Raw genomic sequence first — 19,634 nt, forward strand, 5'->3', positions numbered from 1 at the left:
TACAAAGATCATACATAGTGTAGCTTCCTTTTCCCTGTTTGCTCTGTTTGGCTCATAACAATGACAAAACCATAGCCTTTCCCTGATGAAAACAATAGAAAAAGATTTATGTTTAGCACAAGCTCTACTATTGAATTCATGATGAACAAGGGGTATTTTTGCCTTTAAGTGAATGAAGTGGGAATGTCGGGTAGCTATTCAGTGAAAGCAATAGAACATACAGTAGGTGCCAGTAATCACAGAGAAACAAATGTCACAGCACAGCAAGAAAAAACAATACACAACAAAAGCTATTGACATTTTCCTTACTAGACAAATATGTACTGTATGTTCTAGGCTGGGTGTATGCAGACAGCAGCAATCCAGGACATATATAAAGGCTGCATCTTCACACCCTATAGCTGTGCTGAAACTTCCATCCAGTCAAAATGGGAAAGGTAAGTAAAGGGTTTAATGTTTATGCTGCCATTGTTATTTAAGAGTACAGGGTGCAAACCATACAATTCAAGCAAAAAGAAGCAAAGCAATTCAACAAATTTTATTCTAATGTAAAACCTTCTTTAAACTCAGTATCCCTGCATTTTCCATAGATTTCAAAGGGGATAAAAGTGAGTCCCACCTGTCACGTAACCAGCCTACTGTGTTTGGGAAAAATGCCCACATTTACATATTAATGTAGACTTACTGAGAATTGGTGATTATTTTCATTATATAAATTCCCATTGTAATGCCTCCTGAACCTGTTTTGCGATAGGCTCAACCAAAAAAGACTTCCATGTCTTTCTTTTCTGCACTCGGCAGTTTATATCATTGGGATATAATGAAAAAACATTAAAATAAATACTACCCAAAACATGAATTAAAATAAAGACAATTTGCAAAGTCACAGGAGAAGTTTCAGAATATATCCCCTTTTAGTAAATGGTATGATATAAGGAGGTTGCTTGTGTGCCCAAAACATCCCTATTCAGCAAAACGTACACTTGGAGGCTTATTTCTAAAAGGTCCAATTTTTGTGGTTTTTGACACCACGACTAAACTCAGAAGCTCTAAAACCACAAATGTTATTGAATTAATTAAAAGATCTAAATGAATGAAAAAAAGTGCTGAACAATGTACTAAAAAATGCAAATACCTCAAAAACCTCTAAAAATTCAAGTTTTTCAGACAATTCCCAGAGGAAAATAATCTTAAAACCTCTAGAAGTCTGATCTGATTAAAGACAGTCTAATAAGATCAGTGAAGGTCCCATTTGGGGTCACTTATAAACACTGGGCAGATTTGCACCTGTGCAAACCATAGCAACCAATCAGTGTTTAGCTTTATTAAGACACCTGTAGACACCTGTAATGATCTCATTGGTTGCCATGGGTTACAGCCCAGGAGAAAATTTACCCACTGTTGATAAATGACCCTTATAGCATCTCAACAACTTTTACTTGGCGACGTTTGGTAGTAAAGGTGTTTGTGGTTTTTCACTTAATACATTAATACATACATGAATTTTTAGAGCTTTCTAGAAATATAGGTAAAAATAGCAATTTTATTGTCAGGGCCTAATGGGCATCATTTGCAGAGTTATTGTGATACATTTTTCCACCAGCAGTGTATATAGAGAACTAAACCCACTTCTTCATATTAAAGGAACAGTAACACCAAAAATGTAAGTGTTTTAAAGTAATGAAAATATCATGTAGTGTTGCCCTGCACTGGTAAAACTGATGTGTTTGCTTCAGAAACACTACTATAGTTCATATAAACAAGCTGCTGTGGAGCAATGGCGGAAATTGAAAAACGGCTATATGGCACAGGTTAACTAATGGAGCACTGCGTATCTTGACAGCGCTATATAAATAAATGATGATGATGATGATAACAGATAACACCATTAGACAGACAGAGCTTATTTGCTATCTGCTGTGTAACCTGAGCCTTTTCTCCTTTGAATGGCTGCCCCCACAGCAGCTTATTTATATAAACATCAGTAGTGTTTCTTAATAGGGATGGGTGAATGTTTTTCCCTTGTTTCAGCTTAAAAATAACGCCCATAGACTTGTATGGCTTTGTGCGGCAAAAAAAAAAAAAAGACGCGTGTCAAAACAATTTCGCCGCGTGACAAAACAATTTCGCCGCGTGACAAAAATTTTTGGACGCCCATAGACTTTAATGGGCGTCCGCAACATTTTTCCGGCGACGAATTTTTGTTGAAACGAAACGGGTCAAATTCACCCATCCCTATTTCTTTTCTTAAGCTAACACAGCAGTTTTACCAGTGCAGGGCAACACTATATTATTTTTTTTTTTGTAACTTAGATTTTTATTGGTTTTACAAAATCATAATAAACAGTACAGCTTAACATTTCTGTGGTTCAGTAGAAACAGTGGAAATAGATACAGGTACAAGAAAACAAATATATGAAAAAGCACCAGGGGAGAAACTTAATACAGCACGGCAATTGGCAGAGCAGGCAGATGTAAGACAAGTAGCGAACAAAGCTGATGTCCTAAACCTGGGGTAGATTGTATCAGAATAGGAAAAGATCTACTCTAAAGAAAATCAAATCAAAGAACGATCCACCAGGCCTCTCATGACTAAGTGGCAGATGGGGGGTGGATTCCTTGCGACCCATTGACGACTAACTCTCTCAAATCCCATACGTCCCAGATATTAATAAACCGCTCCATAGTGTTAGACAACATGGCAATACCAGCTTCAAAGGTTCTGTTAGCATTAATTCTGGAAACTATCTCAGACAAAGTAGGTGGCATAGGGTCTTTCCAGTGTGAAGAAATGGCCAGACGGGTTGCGGTCAGTATTTGGTTCACCAAAGCTTGACCACAATTGCGAAATCGTGATATAGGTTTACCCAGTAATAAGACAATAGGATCCATCGGAAATGGGCTATGGAAGATACGGCTCAAGAGCTGAGAGATTTCAGTCCACAGCGGCTGTATCACTGGGCAATCCCAAAAGATATGAAGCATAGTACCCCGAAGCCCACAGTTCCTCCAGCATAGGGGCGAATGTTGCGGAAATAATTTGTGGATTCTAGCACTTTATTTTCTGTACTTGGAGATCGTCTCAAACAGGTGGAGGAGGACCTGCAAGTGCTGAACTGTGGGGAAACCAAAGTTTGTCCTTGGATACAACCTGATATATTCGGAAATAATTTGTGCAGCCTGTCAGGGGTATAGTACCAATAGGTCAAAATTTTATAAATGTGTTCTTTCTGCCGCACACAAGTGACCATACGTTTAGCGTTGTTCCATATCAATGGCCAATCTTTAGGCTGGACTGGGTGTGGGAGGTCTCGATCCCATTTCTCCATGTACTTATGTCTGGGCAGATCCAAGTCTGGAGGAGTAGTCAATATATTGTAGATCCTGGAGATGAGGCCTTTCTGTGGTAGGCCTGGAAGTGCCAAAGTCTCAAACATCGTGGGGGGATGTGATTTGAGATATGCGACATAGGGAGCCAAAAAATGCCGTACCTGGAAATATTCAAATAATTTTATATCCGTTAGGGGGTGCTTCTCCTTAATCACTTGGTAAGGCAACATCCCATAAGCGAGTGGAGTGAGCAGGTCTTTGACCGTAAAGAACTGTAACCTAGACCATCTGGTACAAAACGACGGCTCAGTGCCAGGCGAAAACATCGGATTGTTCAAAAAGGTTGTTACCAATGATTTAGCGGAGACCAATTTGTATTTAAGCCGGGTCTTCAGCCATATAGAGTAGGAAAGCCTGGTGGCGGAAAGGATAGATGATGGAATCCGCAGAGAGAAGGCAAGGTCCCAAATGAGAACATTTAAATGATAATCCGTCACCATACTATTTTCAATGTGACCCCAGGTGGTAGTTGGAAAATGGTGAGACCATGCTAAAAGTTGCCTCAACTGCGAGGCTTCATAGTATCGTCGAAGATTGGGGACCCCCAGACCTCCCATGCTCGTATGGCTCATCATCACTGATTTAGCCACTCTGTGGCTCCGGTGGGCCCATATAAAATTGTGAAACAAGGCTTGTAGTTCCCGAAAGACTTTGGGAGCTATCGGAACCGGCAGAGTCTCAAACAAGTAAAGGTACTTGGGTAAAACCGACATTTTTAGAGCGGCTATCCTGCCGAGCCAAGAAATAGAGTAATTAGTCCATCGCATGAGAGAGGTCTTTGTTTGCTGGATGAGCGGTTTAAAATTCAGATTATATAACTGAGCATGAGATGCTGCCATCTGGGTCCCTAGATATGTCAAGGATTCCACCCTCCATTTGTAATTGAATTTAAGTTGCAATGCTGCAAGTTCCTGGGGTGGTATGTTGAGTGGGAGAGCTTCCGTTTTATTAATATTAAGTTTGTAACCCGAGATCCTACTATAGCCATCTAGGACGAGGTGGAGGTTCGGAAGGGAAACATGTGGATTAGTCATGGTGAGTAGGACGTCGTCTGCAAATAGGGCTATCTTATAATGCACAGAGTCCACTAAAACCCCCCCTATGTCAGGATGTGACCTAATGGCTGCCGCTAGAGGTTCGATGCTAAGAGCATAGAGAAGGGGAGATAAAGGACACCCCTGCCTAGTGCCATTCCTTATTGGGATCGCTTTACCAGATTGACCCGAAAGTTTTAGATGGGTGGATGGGGTGCTATAGAGATTGCGAAGAGCATGCAGGTAGGGGCCTGAGAAATTCAAGTGTTCCAAGAGTTTAAAAAGGTAAGTCCAGTCTAATCTATCGAACGCCTTTTCGGCGTCTAGGCTAAGAACTAACGAGGGAGCTTTACGTCTCTGAAGTATTTCAATTAGGTCTACTGTACGTCTAGTGTTGTCACCCGCTTGGCGCCCCAAAATGAAACCCACCTGGTCCTTATTTATAAGCCTAGGTAGTATTGGGGCCAAACTGTTTGCAAGAATTTTAGTGAACAGTTTCAAGTCCGAGTTCAGGAGGGCTATCGGTCTGTAGTTGGAGCATAGTGTAGGGTCTTTACCTTCCTTGGGCAGCAGTGTCAAGTAGGAGGATAGCACAGAGGGAGGGATGGGTTCGCCGTGCAAGTATAGATTAAACAGCTTTAACAGGTAAGGTAGAAGAATATGTTGGTATAATTGATAATATTTATACGGCAACCCATCTGGACCCGGAGTTTTGCCACTCGGCATAGTCTTAAGGGCGATTGACAATTCCTCCATCGTAATATCCTTATTTAGAATTCCTAAGTCGTCTTCTGTAAGACCTGGGAGCTCTAAATTCTCTAAAAAACCAATAATAGACTCAGAATGTAGCCTGGTGTCAGTCAAGGTCGGGGACAAATTGTAAAGTTTGTGATAATAATCGTAAAACAGGGAACCGATCTGGTAAGGGTCATAGGTTAAATGGCCTGCAGGGGTCATCAGAGAGGTTATTCGAGATTGGACCTGTTGGTCCCTCAACTTTTTGGCAAGCAAAGTATGCTGTCTATCAGCCTTTTCATAGAAACGCTGCCGCGTCCAAAGTATGGCCTTCTCAGCCTGTTTTTGCCGTAAGGCGGCTAGCTCTGTACGTATGTGTCTAATTCGGGCCAGTAAAAAGTCACTCTGATTCAGGTTGTATTGTGTTTCCAAGTCTCTAAGTTGCCTATGGAGTGTAAGATAGGTAACATTAGCTGTCCTGTTTTTGTGTGCTGTCAGTGCTATCAGCTGGCCCCGCAAAGTGGCTTTATGAGCTTCCCATAGCGTGGTTAAGGAGGCCACGGAGCCCTCATTAATAGCAAAATATTCCTTCAGATTACCCTCAATCTTAGCAAACACGTCTTTGTCATGCAGGAGCGATTCATTGAGGCGCCAATGAGGCTCTCGGGGAGGGGATTTAAACAGTTCTATGGTCAATGTGATCGGAGCATGATCTGACCAAGTGATTGGCATAATGTCTGAATCATAAGGTAAGTGTAGGCAAGAGTAGGATATAAAAAAGTAGTCAATGCGTGAATGCGTTTTATAAGTGGGCGAATAGAATGTAAACTGTTTATCACGAGGGTGTTTAGTTCGCCAAGCATCAAAGAACTGAGATTGGCGCATAATCTGCCTAAAAGAAGTAGAGAGGGTATGGGCCATCTGGTTTGGCGAGGGTTCCGATCTATCAGTCCCCTGAGAGTATGTCAAATTAAAATCACCCCCTATTATCACATATGCGGAGTGTAATTGTTGGGACTTAGTGATGAGTTTGCGCAGGAAGCTGATCTGCCGTTTGTTAGGTGAGTATACATTGACCAACAATAACTGCACATTAGCATACATTCCTTTGAGCATCAAAAAATGGCCATTGGGGTCTGTGAGAGTCTGGTCAACTCGAAAGGGGCAATCCTTATGGATAAGTATGGCAACCCCTGCTCTTTTATAGGGACCAGAGGAGTAGTAGGCAGTTGGGTAGAGTTTGGAAGCAAGCTTGCTATGATTGTCTTTATGAAAATGAGTTTCCTGAATAAGAGCTATGTCCGCCCGAGAGTGTTTGAGCTCTTTTAAGGCAAGATACCTCTTATGGATACTATTAAGGCCCTTGACGTTCATAGATATAAATTTAGCCATAATATTGGAAGGATAAGTGAAGCTCATCTGGATGGTGACCTGGAGGAGGGAAGGAAAGGGAAAGTAAGCGACCAGACTCCCACATCCCCCCACAACATGTCATAGACCCCCGAAACACATTATAAGTACCCTGACAATCAGGAATGAAAAGAACATGAACTTTGCAAATATACAATAAGCTCCCAAATAAGAGGTGTAAGTACCAGTATCTGAACCAAAATAGCATAATAATCCACAAACAAAAAGGAAAAAAGAGAAAAAAGGAAAAAAGGAAAAATGAAGAAAAAATGTCAGTCATCTCTGCCTTGAGTAGAACCGAATCTGATGGTTATCCTGTAGAGAAAAATTGAGAACAAAGCCCTGACAAGACGTCAAGAGCTTACGAGGAGCAAAACAAGCACCTCTGGTGGGGGGTGAGGATCAATATCCACGTAGGGGTCGTGCAGACCAAAAAGAGAAAAGGCAGGATGGGAAAGTGGCCTATCCATCCCTGGATCCAATAGGTGGCTGCTGGCAATAAAGTAGAAAAATAGGGTATATACCCAGCTTGGAAACAATGAGGCGGATGCGAGTCACCACTCACCCATCGCGAGGAGGCGAAGGGCTGAGGGCCAGCCGTGGCGGTGAAGCTTTCTGTCGAACGGTGGACCATTGAGGCGCTAGCGGTTGCGAGGGCTCCCTTTGTGGGGGATCTTTAGGCGGGTCTCGAGCAGATAGTCCAAGTGCCTTGAGAAATCTGTCCCCATTCCGGGGGTTGTGTAGCGTATAGGTCTGACCCGTGCGTACAACAATCAGCTTGAAAGGGAATCCCCAGCGATAGGGTATGCCGTGGTCTCTGAGTGTTTGTGTAACAGGCCGCAAATCTCTCCGTTTGGACAGAGTAATCGGAGAGAGATCTTGAAATATCTGGACCTTATGGGAGCGGAAGGCCCATTCACGGGTAGCTCTCGTTTTCGCCAGGATAGCTTCCTTCCCTTGATAATAATGAAAGCAGGCAACGATATCACGTGGAGGTTTCGATGCAGCGGGTTTTGGGCCTAGAGAGCGATGTGCCCTATCAAATCTCCATAATTCACTTGGGGTTGTCGCGCATATGAACGCACACAAATCAGCAAGGTAGCCCGGTATCTCGGAAGGGGTGACTTCCTCAGGAATCCCCCTAAATCGCAGGTTCTGTCGCCGCAACCTGTTCTCCAAGTCCTCACACATGTCGCGCAAATCACAGACTTCCCCTCTAAGAGTTTCGTTATCTTCCTCAACATACATCAGGCGTTGAGCAATATCATCAGTATAAGATTCCAACTTATCTGTGCGGTCTCCCAGATCGTTAACATCCCTTTGGATCTCTTTTAGTGCTGCATTCACGGCCGCCGACACAGACTGCGTGATAGTGGAAGTCAACGAGTCCTGCAGTGTCGCTAGCTGGGCCGCTAAAATCTGTGGCGTTACTGGCTGATCGTCCGGCGGTTGCGAGGGATCAGATGGGGACCCTTGCGGGGAAGTCTGAGTTGGGGTGAGTGCCGGAGACATACTCACTGATCGCGTGGGTGAGGCAGGTATGCGCGGGGAAGTGTGAGATGCGTCAGCGTCCTCACCGCCATCTTGGAACTTCGCGTGTTTGCCTCTGCCAGGGGTTTTGTGCAGGAAAGGTGACATAGTTGCACGTTGTGCCCGGGTTCCACGTTTACCCATGCTTCGGCATTAATCAGGAGTAACCCGGAGTAATGTGATGTGCTCAGCAAATAGCGTAATGTCGGGTTAACAGGGATCCAGTGGAGGAGCTCTTAAAGTCTGCGTCCGGACTCCACCATGGCTAAGGACCGCCCCCCAACACTATATTATTTTGTCATTACTTTAAAACACTTTTATTTTTTGATGTTACTGTCTCTTTAAATTGCAAGATTTTAGGACACTGGGGTCTCCTTTCAGTTTCAGGGACAGATTTATCAAACAGGGGAACCCTAAAAGATTCACAAAACATTTTTGACAATTAAGTAATTGGGGTAATTTAGCCCCTTAATCTTAAAGAGATTCTGTCATGGGAACACATGTATTAAAAAATGCACCAGTTATTTAATAGTGCTGCCCCAGCAGACTTCTGCATTGAAATCCATTTTTCAAAAGAGCAAGCAGATTTTTTTATATTTCATTTTGAAATCTGACATGGGGCTAGACATATTGTCAGTTTCCCAGATGCACTAAGTCATGTGCTCTGATAAACTTCAGTCACTCTTTACTACTGCAATACAAGTTGAAGTGATATTACCCCCACCCTTCCCCCTCACAGCAGCCCATCAGATCAACAATGGGAAGGTATCCAGATGACAGCTCCCTGCAGGGCCGCTCCGCCATGAGGCAAGGTCAGAATCTTGCCTCAGGCAACACGGAGCGGCCAGTTACCAAGGGTGGCAAAAAGCCACTTCTGGTAACTTTAAGAGGCGAATTTCCGTTTTTTAAAACACAATAGTGCTCGCTGCACTGGCAATGAGGCCCCTCCTCCACCCGCTCCGACGCTGGACTTAGAAGAGCGGAGCAGGAGGGGGGGCGGCATTGGGGCTGCTGCCTCAGGCGGTAGCAGCCCCTGTAACGTGTCGGGTTCCCTGACACTTGCACAGCTAGAAATGCTCCTATGCCCCAATAGAGATATTATAATGAGAGAAAATATAATGAGAATAGCACTCAATAGTAAAAATCCAAGTCCTACTGTAATTCCTCCAGTTACACTGCATAGGAGAAACAATAGCCTATCTAAAAGCAGATGCTGACTCATTCTGAAAGCTCATAACCATGCAAAATGACCTGAGATGGCTGTCTACATATCAATATTGCAACTAAAAAATTAGTAACAAAAACATAATTAAAATCTTGAAAGAATCCCTTTAAATATTTTATATTTACTTTTGCTGAAGATAGAACCTCAGTGTGTATTTTCCCCCAAAAGTAGATTTTTACAACTAATGCTCTCACCCCCCCTCCTCAGTCCCTTATAAGCCTTTATTTTACTATCAAATTTCTATCCTCTACTAGTTAAAGTTATTAACTTGCCATTATTGAGCTAAAAGGAGAACTAACCCCCCAATAAGAAAAGCTCCTACCTACTACCCTAGATAGTCCCCCTACCTGCTTTCCCCCCTGCGCATAGTTTGTTACCCCTGAAAGTGCCCCTAACACTTTGCTCATGTATCGGTGCAGAGTAAGCAGAGCTCATGGGTGCCATCTTCAGGATCTCCTGTCTTCTTCGGGTCCTTTTCCTTCCCTTCAGCGATTTCCGGCACTTTTGGCTAGAACTAGAAGGCCGCTCCAACTGCGCATGTGCCAATATGGCGCTCCCTTACAGAATAAGACAATCTGGAAGACGGAGCCCATGAGCTCCGCTGCATTTAATCTGCACCGATACATTTGGGGTAACGATCTATATAGGGGGAAGCAGGGAGGGGGGACTATCTAGGGTAGTGGGTAGGAGATTTTCATATTGGGGGGGTTCAGTTCCCCATTAAGTCACAAATGCATTGTGCTGTGTTATCACATTGCACTGTAGTATCGTAGTGCTATAAAAGTATTTTCCAGTATCTTAGAAAAACTTCATATTTACAAATTCCCAACAACTTAATTTACATAATACACATACATTGTTTTATACAGGGATAACTGCCAGCATATTCTCTCCCCACAGACGTTTTAGCTGCAATGTATCTTTAAATAAACTTTGCCTTCCTCCAGATCTTCTTCTATGAGGACAAGAACTTCCAGGGCCGCAGTTATGAGTGTAACTCAGACTGTTCTGACCTGTCCTCTTATTTCAATCGCTGCAACTCCATAAGGGTGGAGAGTGGCAACTGGATCCTGTATGAGCAGCCCAGTTACAGGGGACACCAGTATTACCTCTGGAAAGGAGAATACCCAGACTTCCAGAGATGGATGGGTTTCAACGACTCCATCAGGTCCTGCCGCATGAGTCCTTATGTAAGTGTTTTTAAAGCTTTCTTGAAACCACATAAGAATCCAATACTATAAATGACTATTGCTTTTGTAGTCCTTCTGTGGGTTATTCTTAGTGGGACCCTTAAGCCATTGTAATATAGAATGTAACATTAGCATAGTGAATCATCAAATGGTAGTTGCCAGATTCTATTCTAAATACTGATTGCAAATCATATTGTCCTGGTAAATATGGTAAATATTGTTCAATGGCTTGTACAATAAATGGGTTATTAAACCTGTTTTCATTTGTTTAAAGCACCAAGGGCAATATAAAATGAGAATCTATGAAAGAGGAGACTTCCAAGGGCAGAATATGGAGTTCTTTGAGGACTGCCCCAATACATATGATCGATTCCGTTTCCGTGACATTCACTCCTGCAATGTGTTTGATGGCAACTGGATGTTCTATGAGGAACCCAACTACAGGGGGCGTCAGTACTACCTGAGACCTGGAGAATACAGGAGATACAGTGACTGGGGAGCCTCCAGCGCCAGAATTGGTTCTTTCAGAAGAGTTCATCACATGGTTTAAATAATCTGGAAAATATAACACTGCAACTATGAAAAAATTTAATTTTGAATAAAAATGTAAGCTTGGTTAAAGTTTGTCTTGTATGTTAATAAATAAGCCCCTTAGTGTACTTAGCAGCTGGGCAAGGCATTGGAGATTGAGCCCTACGGAGGGCTGGATTTCCTGCCGTGGCCCCCCGAGGCCTCGCGGTCTTAGCTCCCGCTGATTGAGCACAAACCCCATGCTCGCTATGTGACATATCGCTGGGGAATGCTGTGTTCCCAATGCAAAAGAAATGTTCAGAACAATTTACTGATAAATAGGGGGGGAAATCCACGCAGATTTGGTCGGAGTCATTTTCTGAACTTTTCGGGTTTTGATAAATAAACCCCTTGTTTTCTCCCTTTTCAGACCCCCTTCTATACCGACTATTCATGAGCCACATTTCTCAGGTGTGCAGGATACAGTAATAGCCAGTCTTGCAGTTTCTACTTCCTTGCCGCAGCAACCTAATTGGCCAGATTATTCTATAGTCAGTAACATGCAAATTAACAGAATTAAAGGAAGAGGAAAGCGTGATTGTATATATTGTATATATTTCTGATTGGAATTATTTTCCATGTTAGGGCTCAAGTCCACTAGGTGCATTACTTGGCACGTTGGTTTATATGTTGCTCATTACATTCTTTGGCACAGGACTAGTTTGATGGGGCTAGACATATTGTCAGTTCCCCAGGTTCCCCCAGTCATGTGACTTGCGATCTGATAAACGTCAGTCACTCTTTACTGCTGCATTGTTGGAATAACATCACCCCCTACCAAGCAGCCCATAAGCAGAACAATGGAAAAGTAAACAGATAACAGTACTCAACAGTAAAAATCCATGTCCCACTGCGACTCCTTCAGTTACATTGTGTAAGAGCAGGGCACTTATTGCACTAGCGATGCTGCCCCCCTATAACCCACTCAGATGGTAGCAGCTCCTGGAGCAGCCCCTGAGTAGGAGAAACAATAGCCCAGAAAGCAGTTCCATAGTGCAGCACTGGCTCTTTCGGAAAGCACATGACCAGGCAAAATGACCTGAGATGGCTGCCTACACACCAATATTACAACTAATAATAATACACTTGTTGGGTTAGGAATGACATTTTATATATTATATGAAGAGTGAATTATTTGCAGTGTAAACAGTGTAATAAAGAAATAAAAACTACACCATAAAATTATGACAGAATACCTTAAAGTCCCCTTGGAGAAAAGAGCTATATAAATTTTCCCTAATAAAGAGGCAAAATATTTCACAGCAGTGGACAAAATGGATGAGGCTCTAGCAATATCTTGTATGTGAGGAAAAGATTGGTAGAAAAGCATGATGAGAACCTGGAAATATATTCAGAGGACAGAGTTGCTGAGTTGTTGACTGCTTTAAATGTCAAGGTCATTACAATTTTATTTTTTTGTGGTAGTAGAAGCCAGTGTAGAGATTGGAATAGATCACATTAAATCCAGGATTTAAATTAAAATTTAATGAATCCCAGCACTTTTTTTGGCAGGATTCAAACTTGTGCTTAATCGTAACTTTTTGTCAAAACTAACTAAAAGTAAAGACATAACGATTTATAATTTATATATTTTTTTTCAAATTTAAATATGCAAATAATCATTCAGGTTGCTTTTGGGGTTTGTATTTGACTAATGCTCTGCCATATATAATATCTACAGTCTATTTGTTTCCTGAGTTTTAGCTTTAGGATTAAAATGTTTATGCTACAATTTATTCCTCTATCAAGGCTTCATTTATAGTATATTGCTGTGTACCCAGCTTTGCATTTAGGTTGTTCTTTGGAAGCCCAGGACAGTGATGTGCATACATTTTCATTTAGGTTTTACTGGTAGGCCTAGAGCAATGTTTGGTTTTAACATCCAACATAAACCTCATGTTTATTTATTTAAGCTTCTGAGCATACCTCTCTGTGTAGTAGTACTATACGGTATTTCATGAGTTCTTCCATATTCTATATAAATACATTGAACAGAATTCAGAATTACCGCATGATCTTTAGGAATAATAGAAATGCAATCACAGACTTCTTGGTAAGTCTTTGGTGACTGTTCTTTTTATCTTTAAAGGCTTTATTTCTTCTATTTAACCTTTGAAAGATGCAGACAAAACAGATCAGAGTAGATATCCATATGCGGAAAATGTGTTATTAGCTCACAAGTTCAGCAGTGGCAGCAGGAACAACTAATAAGTGATCTAATGCATTGATAGAAAAGAAATTAAGAGGAAAGGATAGAAGGCATGCTGGGGTACATATTTGGTATCAAGTCAAAGGCAGGTTGTATCATGTTAATTCTATTTCCATGTTAATTTCCTGAGTTGGAGATGTGGCAAGTTTGTCCGTACATGGGCCCCAGATTTCCTCAAACCCTCTGCTCGGATAAGTAAACTTGTAGAAGGGAAGGGCCTCATTTATTAGAGGATATAGGATAAACAGACGTTATGTTAATGCTGCTATATGCCAAACAACTACCAATTCTACCATTCATTGAATATAAGAGAATATCTCTATGTGTATTTGTCTATTATTCTGATTGTTTGCCCAGAGCACACATACCAGAATCAGAACAGCAGGAATTGAAGAAGAGCTGCAGCTAATCTTAACTTCCTTATCTGCTGATGCATCATATACACAGTGCATTTGGCAGAGGGAATTTTTAAATCAGACCCATCCCCAGAATGACCAATATCTATAGTACATGTGTTCAGGTTGGGATTGGAAGCATACAGGTTTTCATGAGAGGAGTTGCATAAAATGTTATTTGTGTGTATGGCCTCATATTGACTTAACAGTACAAGTATGGGTTCCAGACACTGTTATCCACAAAGCTCCAAGTCCATTTCCCATTTTAATAAAATAATTCACATTTTTTAAATCAATTTTCTTTTTCTCTGCAATAATAAAACAGTATCTGGTACTGATCATAACTAGTATATAATTAATTCTTATTAGCGGCAAAACTATACTTTTGGGTTTATTTAATGTTAAAATTCTTTTTTTAAGTAGACAAACTATGGTGTGGTCAGGACCAGGACTCAGAATTACTAATTGATGTAAGGATGTTTTTAGAATTCAGAGTCTGAATATGGACACTGTAAATATGGACACTGTACAGGAGCCAGTGCATAGCCAAGAGGTATCAAGCAACCTAATTTACAAAATCAATAGAAACAAAGTATATTCATATGTTTGCAACTTTTATTGTAACATATTTTAATTGTTATATTTTCCAGATTATTTAAAAAATGTGATGAACTCTTCTGAAAGAACCAATTCTAGCGCTGGAGGCTCCCCAGTCACTGTATCTCCTGTATTCTCCAGGTCTCAGGTAGTACTGACGCCCCCTGTAGTTGGGTTCCTCATAGAACATCCAGTTGCCATCAAACACATTGCAGGAGTGAATGTCACGGAAACGGAATCGATCATATGTATTGGGGCAGTCCTCAAAGAACTCCATATTCTGCCCTTGGAAGTCTCCTCTTTCATAGATTCTCATTTTATATTGCCCTTGGTGCTTTACCCAAAATAAAATACAGAGATGTGGTTATTGCAAGCAGCATATCAAAGAAGAAAAAAATAAGAACGACTTTTCTTGTAGTTTTCTCAAACTAAATTTGATTCTCCTTAGTGTTTAAACAATAAAAAAAAGAGTTAAGTTAAATTTGTAGAAAAAAAAGCTGCAGCTGAACCATCTCTAGTTAGACAAAGCAAGAGACTGCAAGATGGAACTTATGAAATATAAAAGGTTTATCTTATAGATATCAATGTACCTCACATGTGCCGTAGGTAATAAAATGTAATTACCTTTTTATTTTAGGCATCTCTATTTAAGCTCAACAATGAATTAGTTGTGACATGGTTTGTAACAGCCCAAGGCCATCACCTTTAGAAGTAAGTATTTATTCCTCTGAATAATCTGAATAATAATAATGAGCATATTAATTATGAGCATATGAGCAGACAATCTAGCCAACAGTTCACAGTTTCCTATAGTCTAGTTGTTACTGTGTAGAAGCATCTAAAAAAGCATAGTAGCTTTGAAAGAGTAGAAGTTTTGGCTACTATTGCACTTCAAGATACTCTGAAAGTGAAAACACTTACATAAGGACTCATGCGGCAGGACCTGATGGAGTCGTTGAAACCCATCCATCTCTGGAAGTCTGGGTATTCTCCTTTCCAGAGGTAATACTGGTGTCCCCTGTAACTGGGCTGCTCATACAGGATCCAGTTGCCACTCTCCACCCTGATGGAGTTGCAGCGATTGAAATAAGAGGACAGGTCAGAACAGTCTGAGTTACACTCATAGCTGCGGCCTTGGAAGTTCTTGTCCTCATAGAAGAAGATCTGAAGGAAGGCAAAGTGTATTTAAAGATTAATTGTAACGTCCTTGGAAGTTTCTCTCCTCGTAGAAGATGATGTAAAGCAATATATCATGGCCTCAATTACTTTTTTTTTACATTTTGTATTGTAAATATGGTTGAGCTGTAGAGAAATGTACAGTATACTGTATATGTTTTAACCATTCTGACAGTAATATAAATTTAAAGAAACTGTAACACAGCAATGCACGTTGTGTATTTCTGAAAGTGTGTGCTATACGACATATACATATAAATGTTAAAGATAATGCGGTTGATTTACTAAGAAAGATGCTAAATTGCACCACTGCAGTTTCCTATAGCCACCAATCATTCAGAAAACAGGTCCTTTATATAACCTATGATTTAAACAAGCCCTCTAACAGCTACAGACAAAATAAAAACTCTAAATATATATAAATATATATATATATATATATATATATATATATATATATATATATATATATATATATATATTCATACAGTGTAGGACTTAGGTTGTGGGGCCACCAGAAAATTTTAGATTGTGAGGCCACTTTCCAAACTATTATTCCTCTTCTCCTCACTCAACCTCTTTATTATCCTAGTCTTTTATATCTACTTACTATATTCTTCCATTATTAAGCATTTTTTACTATTAAGAAATAGGGAATAACCATGAAAAAGGCCAAATGGTTAGAAGCAAGTGCTCACTAACACCTGGGTCTACCGGGAGTTTTCCTGGTATCCTGGTGGGCCAGTCTGATTCATAGACAATGTATACAAGTATTAATTATCACACTGTTGTCTAAGCATACAAGACAGAGTCTTGGACAATACATATACAGCGCTGCGAAATATATTGGGGCTATATAAATACATGTTAATAACAATAATAATATCCTTTACAATCCATTTCAACATCTATATGGGCAGCTAAGAACTGAGTGTTATGTCACTGAATAAGCTTTCATTTTCCACGGTAATGAGGCTGATTGAACTTGGGAAACTATAGGGTCTTAAAACCTTTAGCCCTGTGAACATCTATGCATCTTTAAATTAACTTTTCGTATAATGTAAAGAGTAATATTCTGTGACAATTTGCAATCAGTTTTCATGTTTTATTATATGTGGTTTTTGAGTTATTTAGTGCACTGATTTGAATACAAGCCTGCAATATGAATAGGAGAAAACCTGAATAATAAAAAGTAGCAATAAACATTTGTAGCTTTACAGAGCACTTGTTTTTAGATTGGGTCAGTGACCCCATTTGAAAGCTGGAATGAGTCAGACGAGAAAGGCAAATAGTTCATAAACTATTAAAAAAAAGGGAGAAAATGAAGACCGATTGAAAAATTGCTTAGAATTAGCTTTTCTACAACATACTAAAAGTTAACGTAAATGTGAACCAGCCCTTAAATAAATATAACTTTTATGGTTCCAACTTACCTTTCCCATTTTGAAAGGATGGAAGTTTCAGTTCAAATGAATGGTGAGAAAAGGTGGCTTTTATATATGTGCGGGACTGCTGCTGTCTGCATATATGTTTCTGCTCAGTAAGGAAAACATAAAGACCTTTTCTAGCTTTTTTTGATTACTGTGCTGTGACAGTTGTTTCTTTGTGATTACTAGCACCTATGTCCCCTAGTTTTACTTTACCTAAAGAGCTAGACAGCATTCCCAGTTCACTTTTACACAATTAAGGACTGGAGCGCTCTAACTACTCGCCGTATCATTAAGATTATGTATTGGGACGTTCTTCTACTTCGCGGTCTGCTAAAACATTTAATCCAAGTTTGCTCACCGCTGTTTGAAATTGGCTCGGGTGCATAAGCCCCAAGCCCTCCGCTTTAAATATCCCAATGAAGTAAATTTGTGGGTCACTCACCGCTCCTGATCGGTGGTCCGGGTGCTGCGCCCCGGACCCTCAGCATAGGGGAGACATCAAGGTACGAAATCAACACTTTGGCACGCACTCCACAGGACTCCAGGTAACGGTAAAAAGGATTTTACTTTATTACACAAACAAATATCCACCTAACGCGTTTCGTATGTTACCACACGTAATCATAGGCATACATGCCTATGATTACGTGTGGTAACATACGAAACGCGTTAGGTGGATATTTGTTTGTGTAATAAAGTAAAATCCTTTTTACCGTTACCTGGAGTCCTGTGGAGTGCGTGCCAAAGTGTTGATTTCGAGCATTCCCAGTTCATCCATTATCACAGAAAAGTGTTGGCTGCAAATGGTTCCATCAGGAACACCCATCACAAAATCAATTGTGTGACTAGCATGACATGACCCTCTTTCAGCTACCCAAGCTTGCTTTGAAACAAGAAAAACTGTGTTCTTGTGAGTTGTTGAAACTTTAAAAAATTGGAATAGCTTTTATATTGTTTTTCTTTTTTAAAGAATGTGGTGCAGAAGGAACTGCTAAGACCAAATAAAGCCTTTATTTCTCCTTCTTTCTTTTAATCCATAGCAACCATAGCCAATCAGATATTGGCTTTCAATTTGCAGGTCAGAAAGTAATAGTAGCTGATTGATTATTATGATGTATCCTGTTATGTGTAAGGTATTAAAAAGGGGAGGAAAAATATTTTTCTACATTTTTAAGATGCACACTGAAATAATAAAAAAGAATTATGCAGCTTGGGAGTATTCCCTGTAATTGGCTTTTTCTTATTACATAACCATATTGCCTACAGCCACATCCATTATCCAGGTATAGGGTCTTTAATCCAAAATGCCTAGAACCTGGAGTTTTTTGGATAAGGGATGTTTCTGTAATTTGGAACACCAGACCATGGGGCAGATTTACTAAGGGCAAAGCGGCCGTCAGTAGCGAAAAAATTACATAAATCCCATCTGCAGGGACATTGCCAATTTACTAACAGTCGTAGAGGCCAATTTGCTAGTGAAAAAGACCATCAATAGCATAGTCTCATGCCCTATCACTAATTGTTACTACGCAAATTCACTAAAGTGCAAATTTTACAGAACATTTACTTTCACCAGAGTTTCCTTCACCAGCTTAGACCTGGCAAACTGATAAGATGAAGTTACATCTTCCTCAATCTTATGTCAGTGACATCATATCCTGTATGCCGAAGTTATTAAAATCATAAAAAAAGCTGCCGTTTTTTTGTATTCTAAAGCATGATCGTCTTTAAAAGTTGTTTAAATTACACATTTTTGTTTTAACCTTTTTTCATATACTAGAACAAAAGTTTTAGTTACTGTAGGGAAATTACGTTATAGTAAATGTGGAGGCAGATAACTGGACACATTGCAAGCCAACAGAACTGGGCCTATATTCTTTTGTGAGAAAAGGCACGGTATAATTATTCTGTGTGGCAGCTCAAGCACTTCTTAAGAGTGCGCAATTAAAATTTGCAATGCAAAAACAGTTTAAGGAACAATATTACATTGCGAGATGTGGATTTTTATTCTCATTGGTGCGAATTGTTTTTCTTTTTGCGACTTTAATTACATTACCCCCATTAAGTCCAATAATGAATTTCAAATTCAATATGCCATGATTGAGAGAATCATTTAAGAAAAACTGCTATATTCAATGAAGACTTTGCCACTGGGGAAAACATTTTCAGCCTATAGATAGTTCATATATGACAAAAAAAACATTTACAAGAAAATCTACTAATATGTCGATTATTATTTTCCTTTACTTTATTTTACCATCCATTCCATTCAATTACCAGAATAATGTGCTCTCTTGATTGACAATCTTTTGTAACCCTGGAGGTACACTGTACAAGTGAAATACTGCACCTATTTCAAAATGACATCTCAATAATGTGAGTGATTCTCCTAAATGCTAGCAACGAAAGAGTATTGGAGAGTATTAAAACTTTTGTAAGACTTTATATTCATCCATTATCATAAGTGGACTTTTTCCCTTTACATAGGGTTCATATGAGACTAAGCTATTATATTGTAGCCACTGTTAATCTTCATATCTATAATTCTTGTATCTTATACCTTTATAGCCTTATTAGGGTGAATGACTTATCACTTGCCAATGCAATGTTCTATTAAAAAAATGTCAGTGCTGTTGTGGGCAGTTTGGGACCACTATCCTACCTTCTAATAAAGAAATGAGAACAATAACATACTGCACAGTTCCTCAGTGTTTGTGGATTATTCTCTATCCCTTTATAAAGT

At 40.0% G+C, this 19,634-nt stretch overlaps 2 protein-coding genes across 3 annotated transcripts in view; one reads left to right on the top strand and one right to left on the bottom strand.

Annotated features, from left to right (window-relative positions):
* Positions 1-331: 331 nt before the first annotated feature.
* On the top strand, positions 332-11,135 carry crygbl.2.S (crystallin gamma B like gene 2 S homeolog). Its single transcript, XM_018241635.2, has 3 exons — positions 332-437; positions 10,272-10,514; positions 10,789-11,135. The coding sequence occupies exons 1-3, from the start codon at positions 429-431 to the stop codon at positions 11,062-11,064; spliced, it is 528 nt and encodes a 175-aa protein (XP_018097124.1). The 5' UTR covers positions 332-428; the 3' UTR covers positions 11,065-11,135.
* A 3,205-nt stretch (positions 11,136-14,340) lies between these two features.
* The window catches only part of crygbl.1.S (1 S homeolog), a 46,581-nt gene continuing 41,287 nt past the window's right edge, over positions 14,341-19,634 (bottom strand). The window contains 3 exon segments of one of the 2 annotated variants that reach the window (NM_001172080.1): positions 14,344-14,619; positions 15,207-15,449; positions 16,895-16,903. In NM_001172080.1, the coding sequence (NP_001165551.1) occupies positions 14,344-14,619; positions 15,207-15,449; positions 16,895-16,903 (528 nt within the window). 2 annotated transcript variants of the gene reach the window in all.

This window comes from Xenopus laevis, chromosome 1S, assembly GCF_017654675.1.
Source record: "Xenopus laevis strain J_2021 chromosome 1S, Xenopus_laevis_v10.1, whole genome shotgun sequence".
Lineage (NCBI taxonomy): Eukaryota > Metazoa > Chordata > Amphibia > Anura > Pipidae > Xenopus > Xenopus laevis.

Coding starts and splice junctions, on each gene's coding strand:
- crygbl.2.S (XM_018241635.2), top strand. Junction 10,515..10,788: donor CCTGCCGCATGAGTCCTTAT/GTAAGTGTTTTT, acceptor ATTTGTTTAAAG/CACCAAGGGCAATATAAAAT.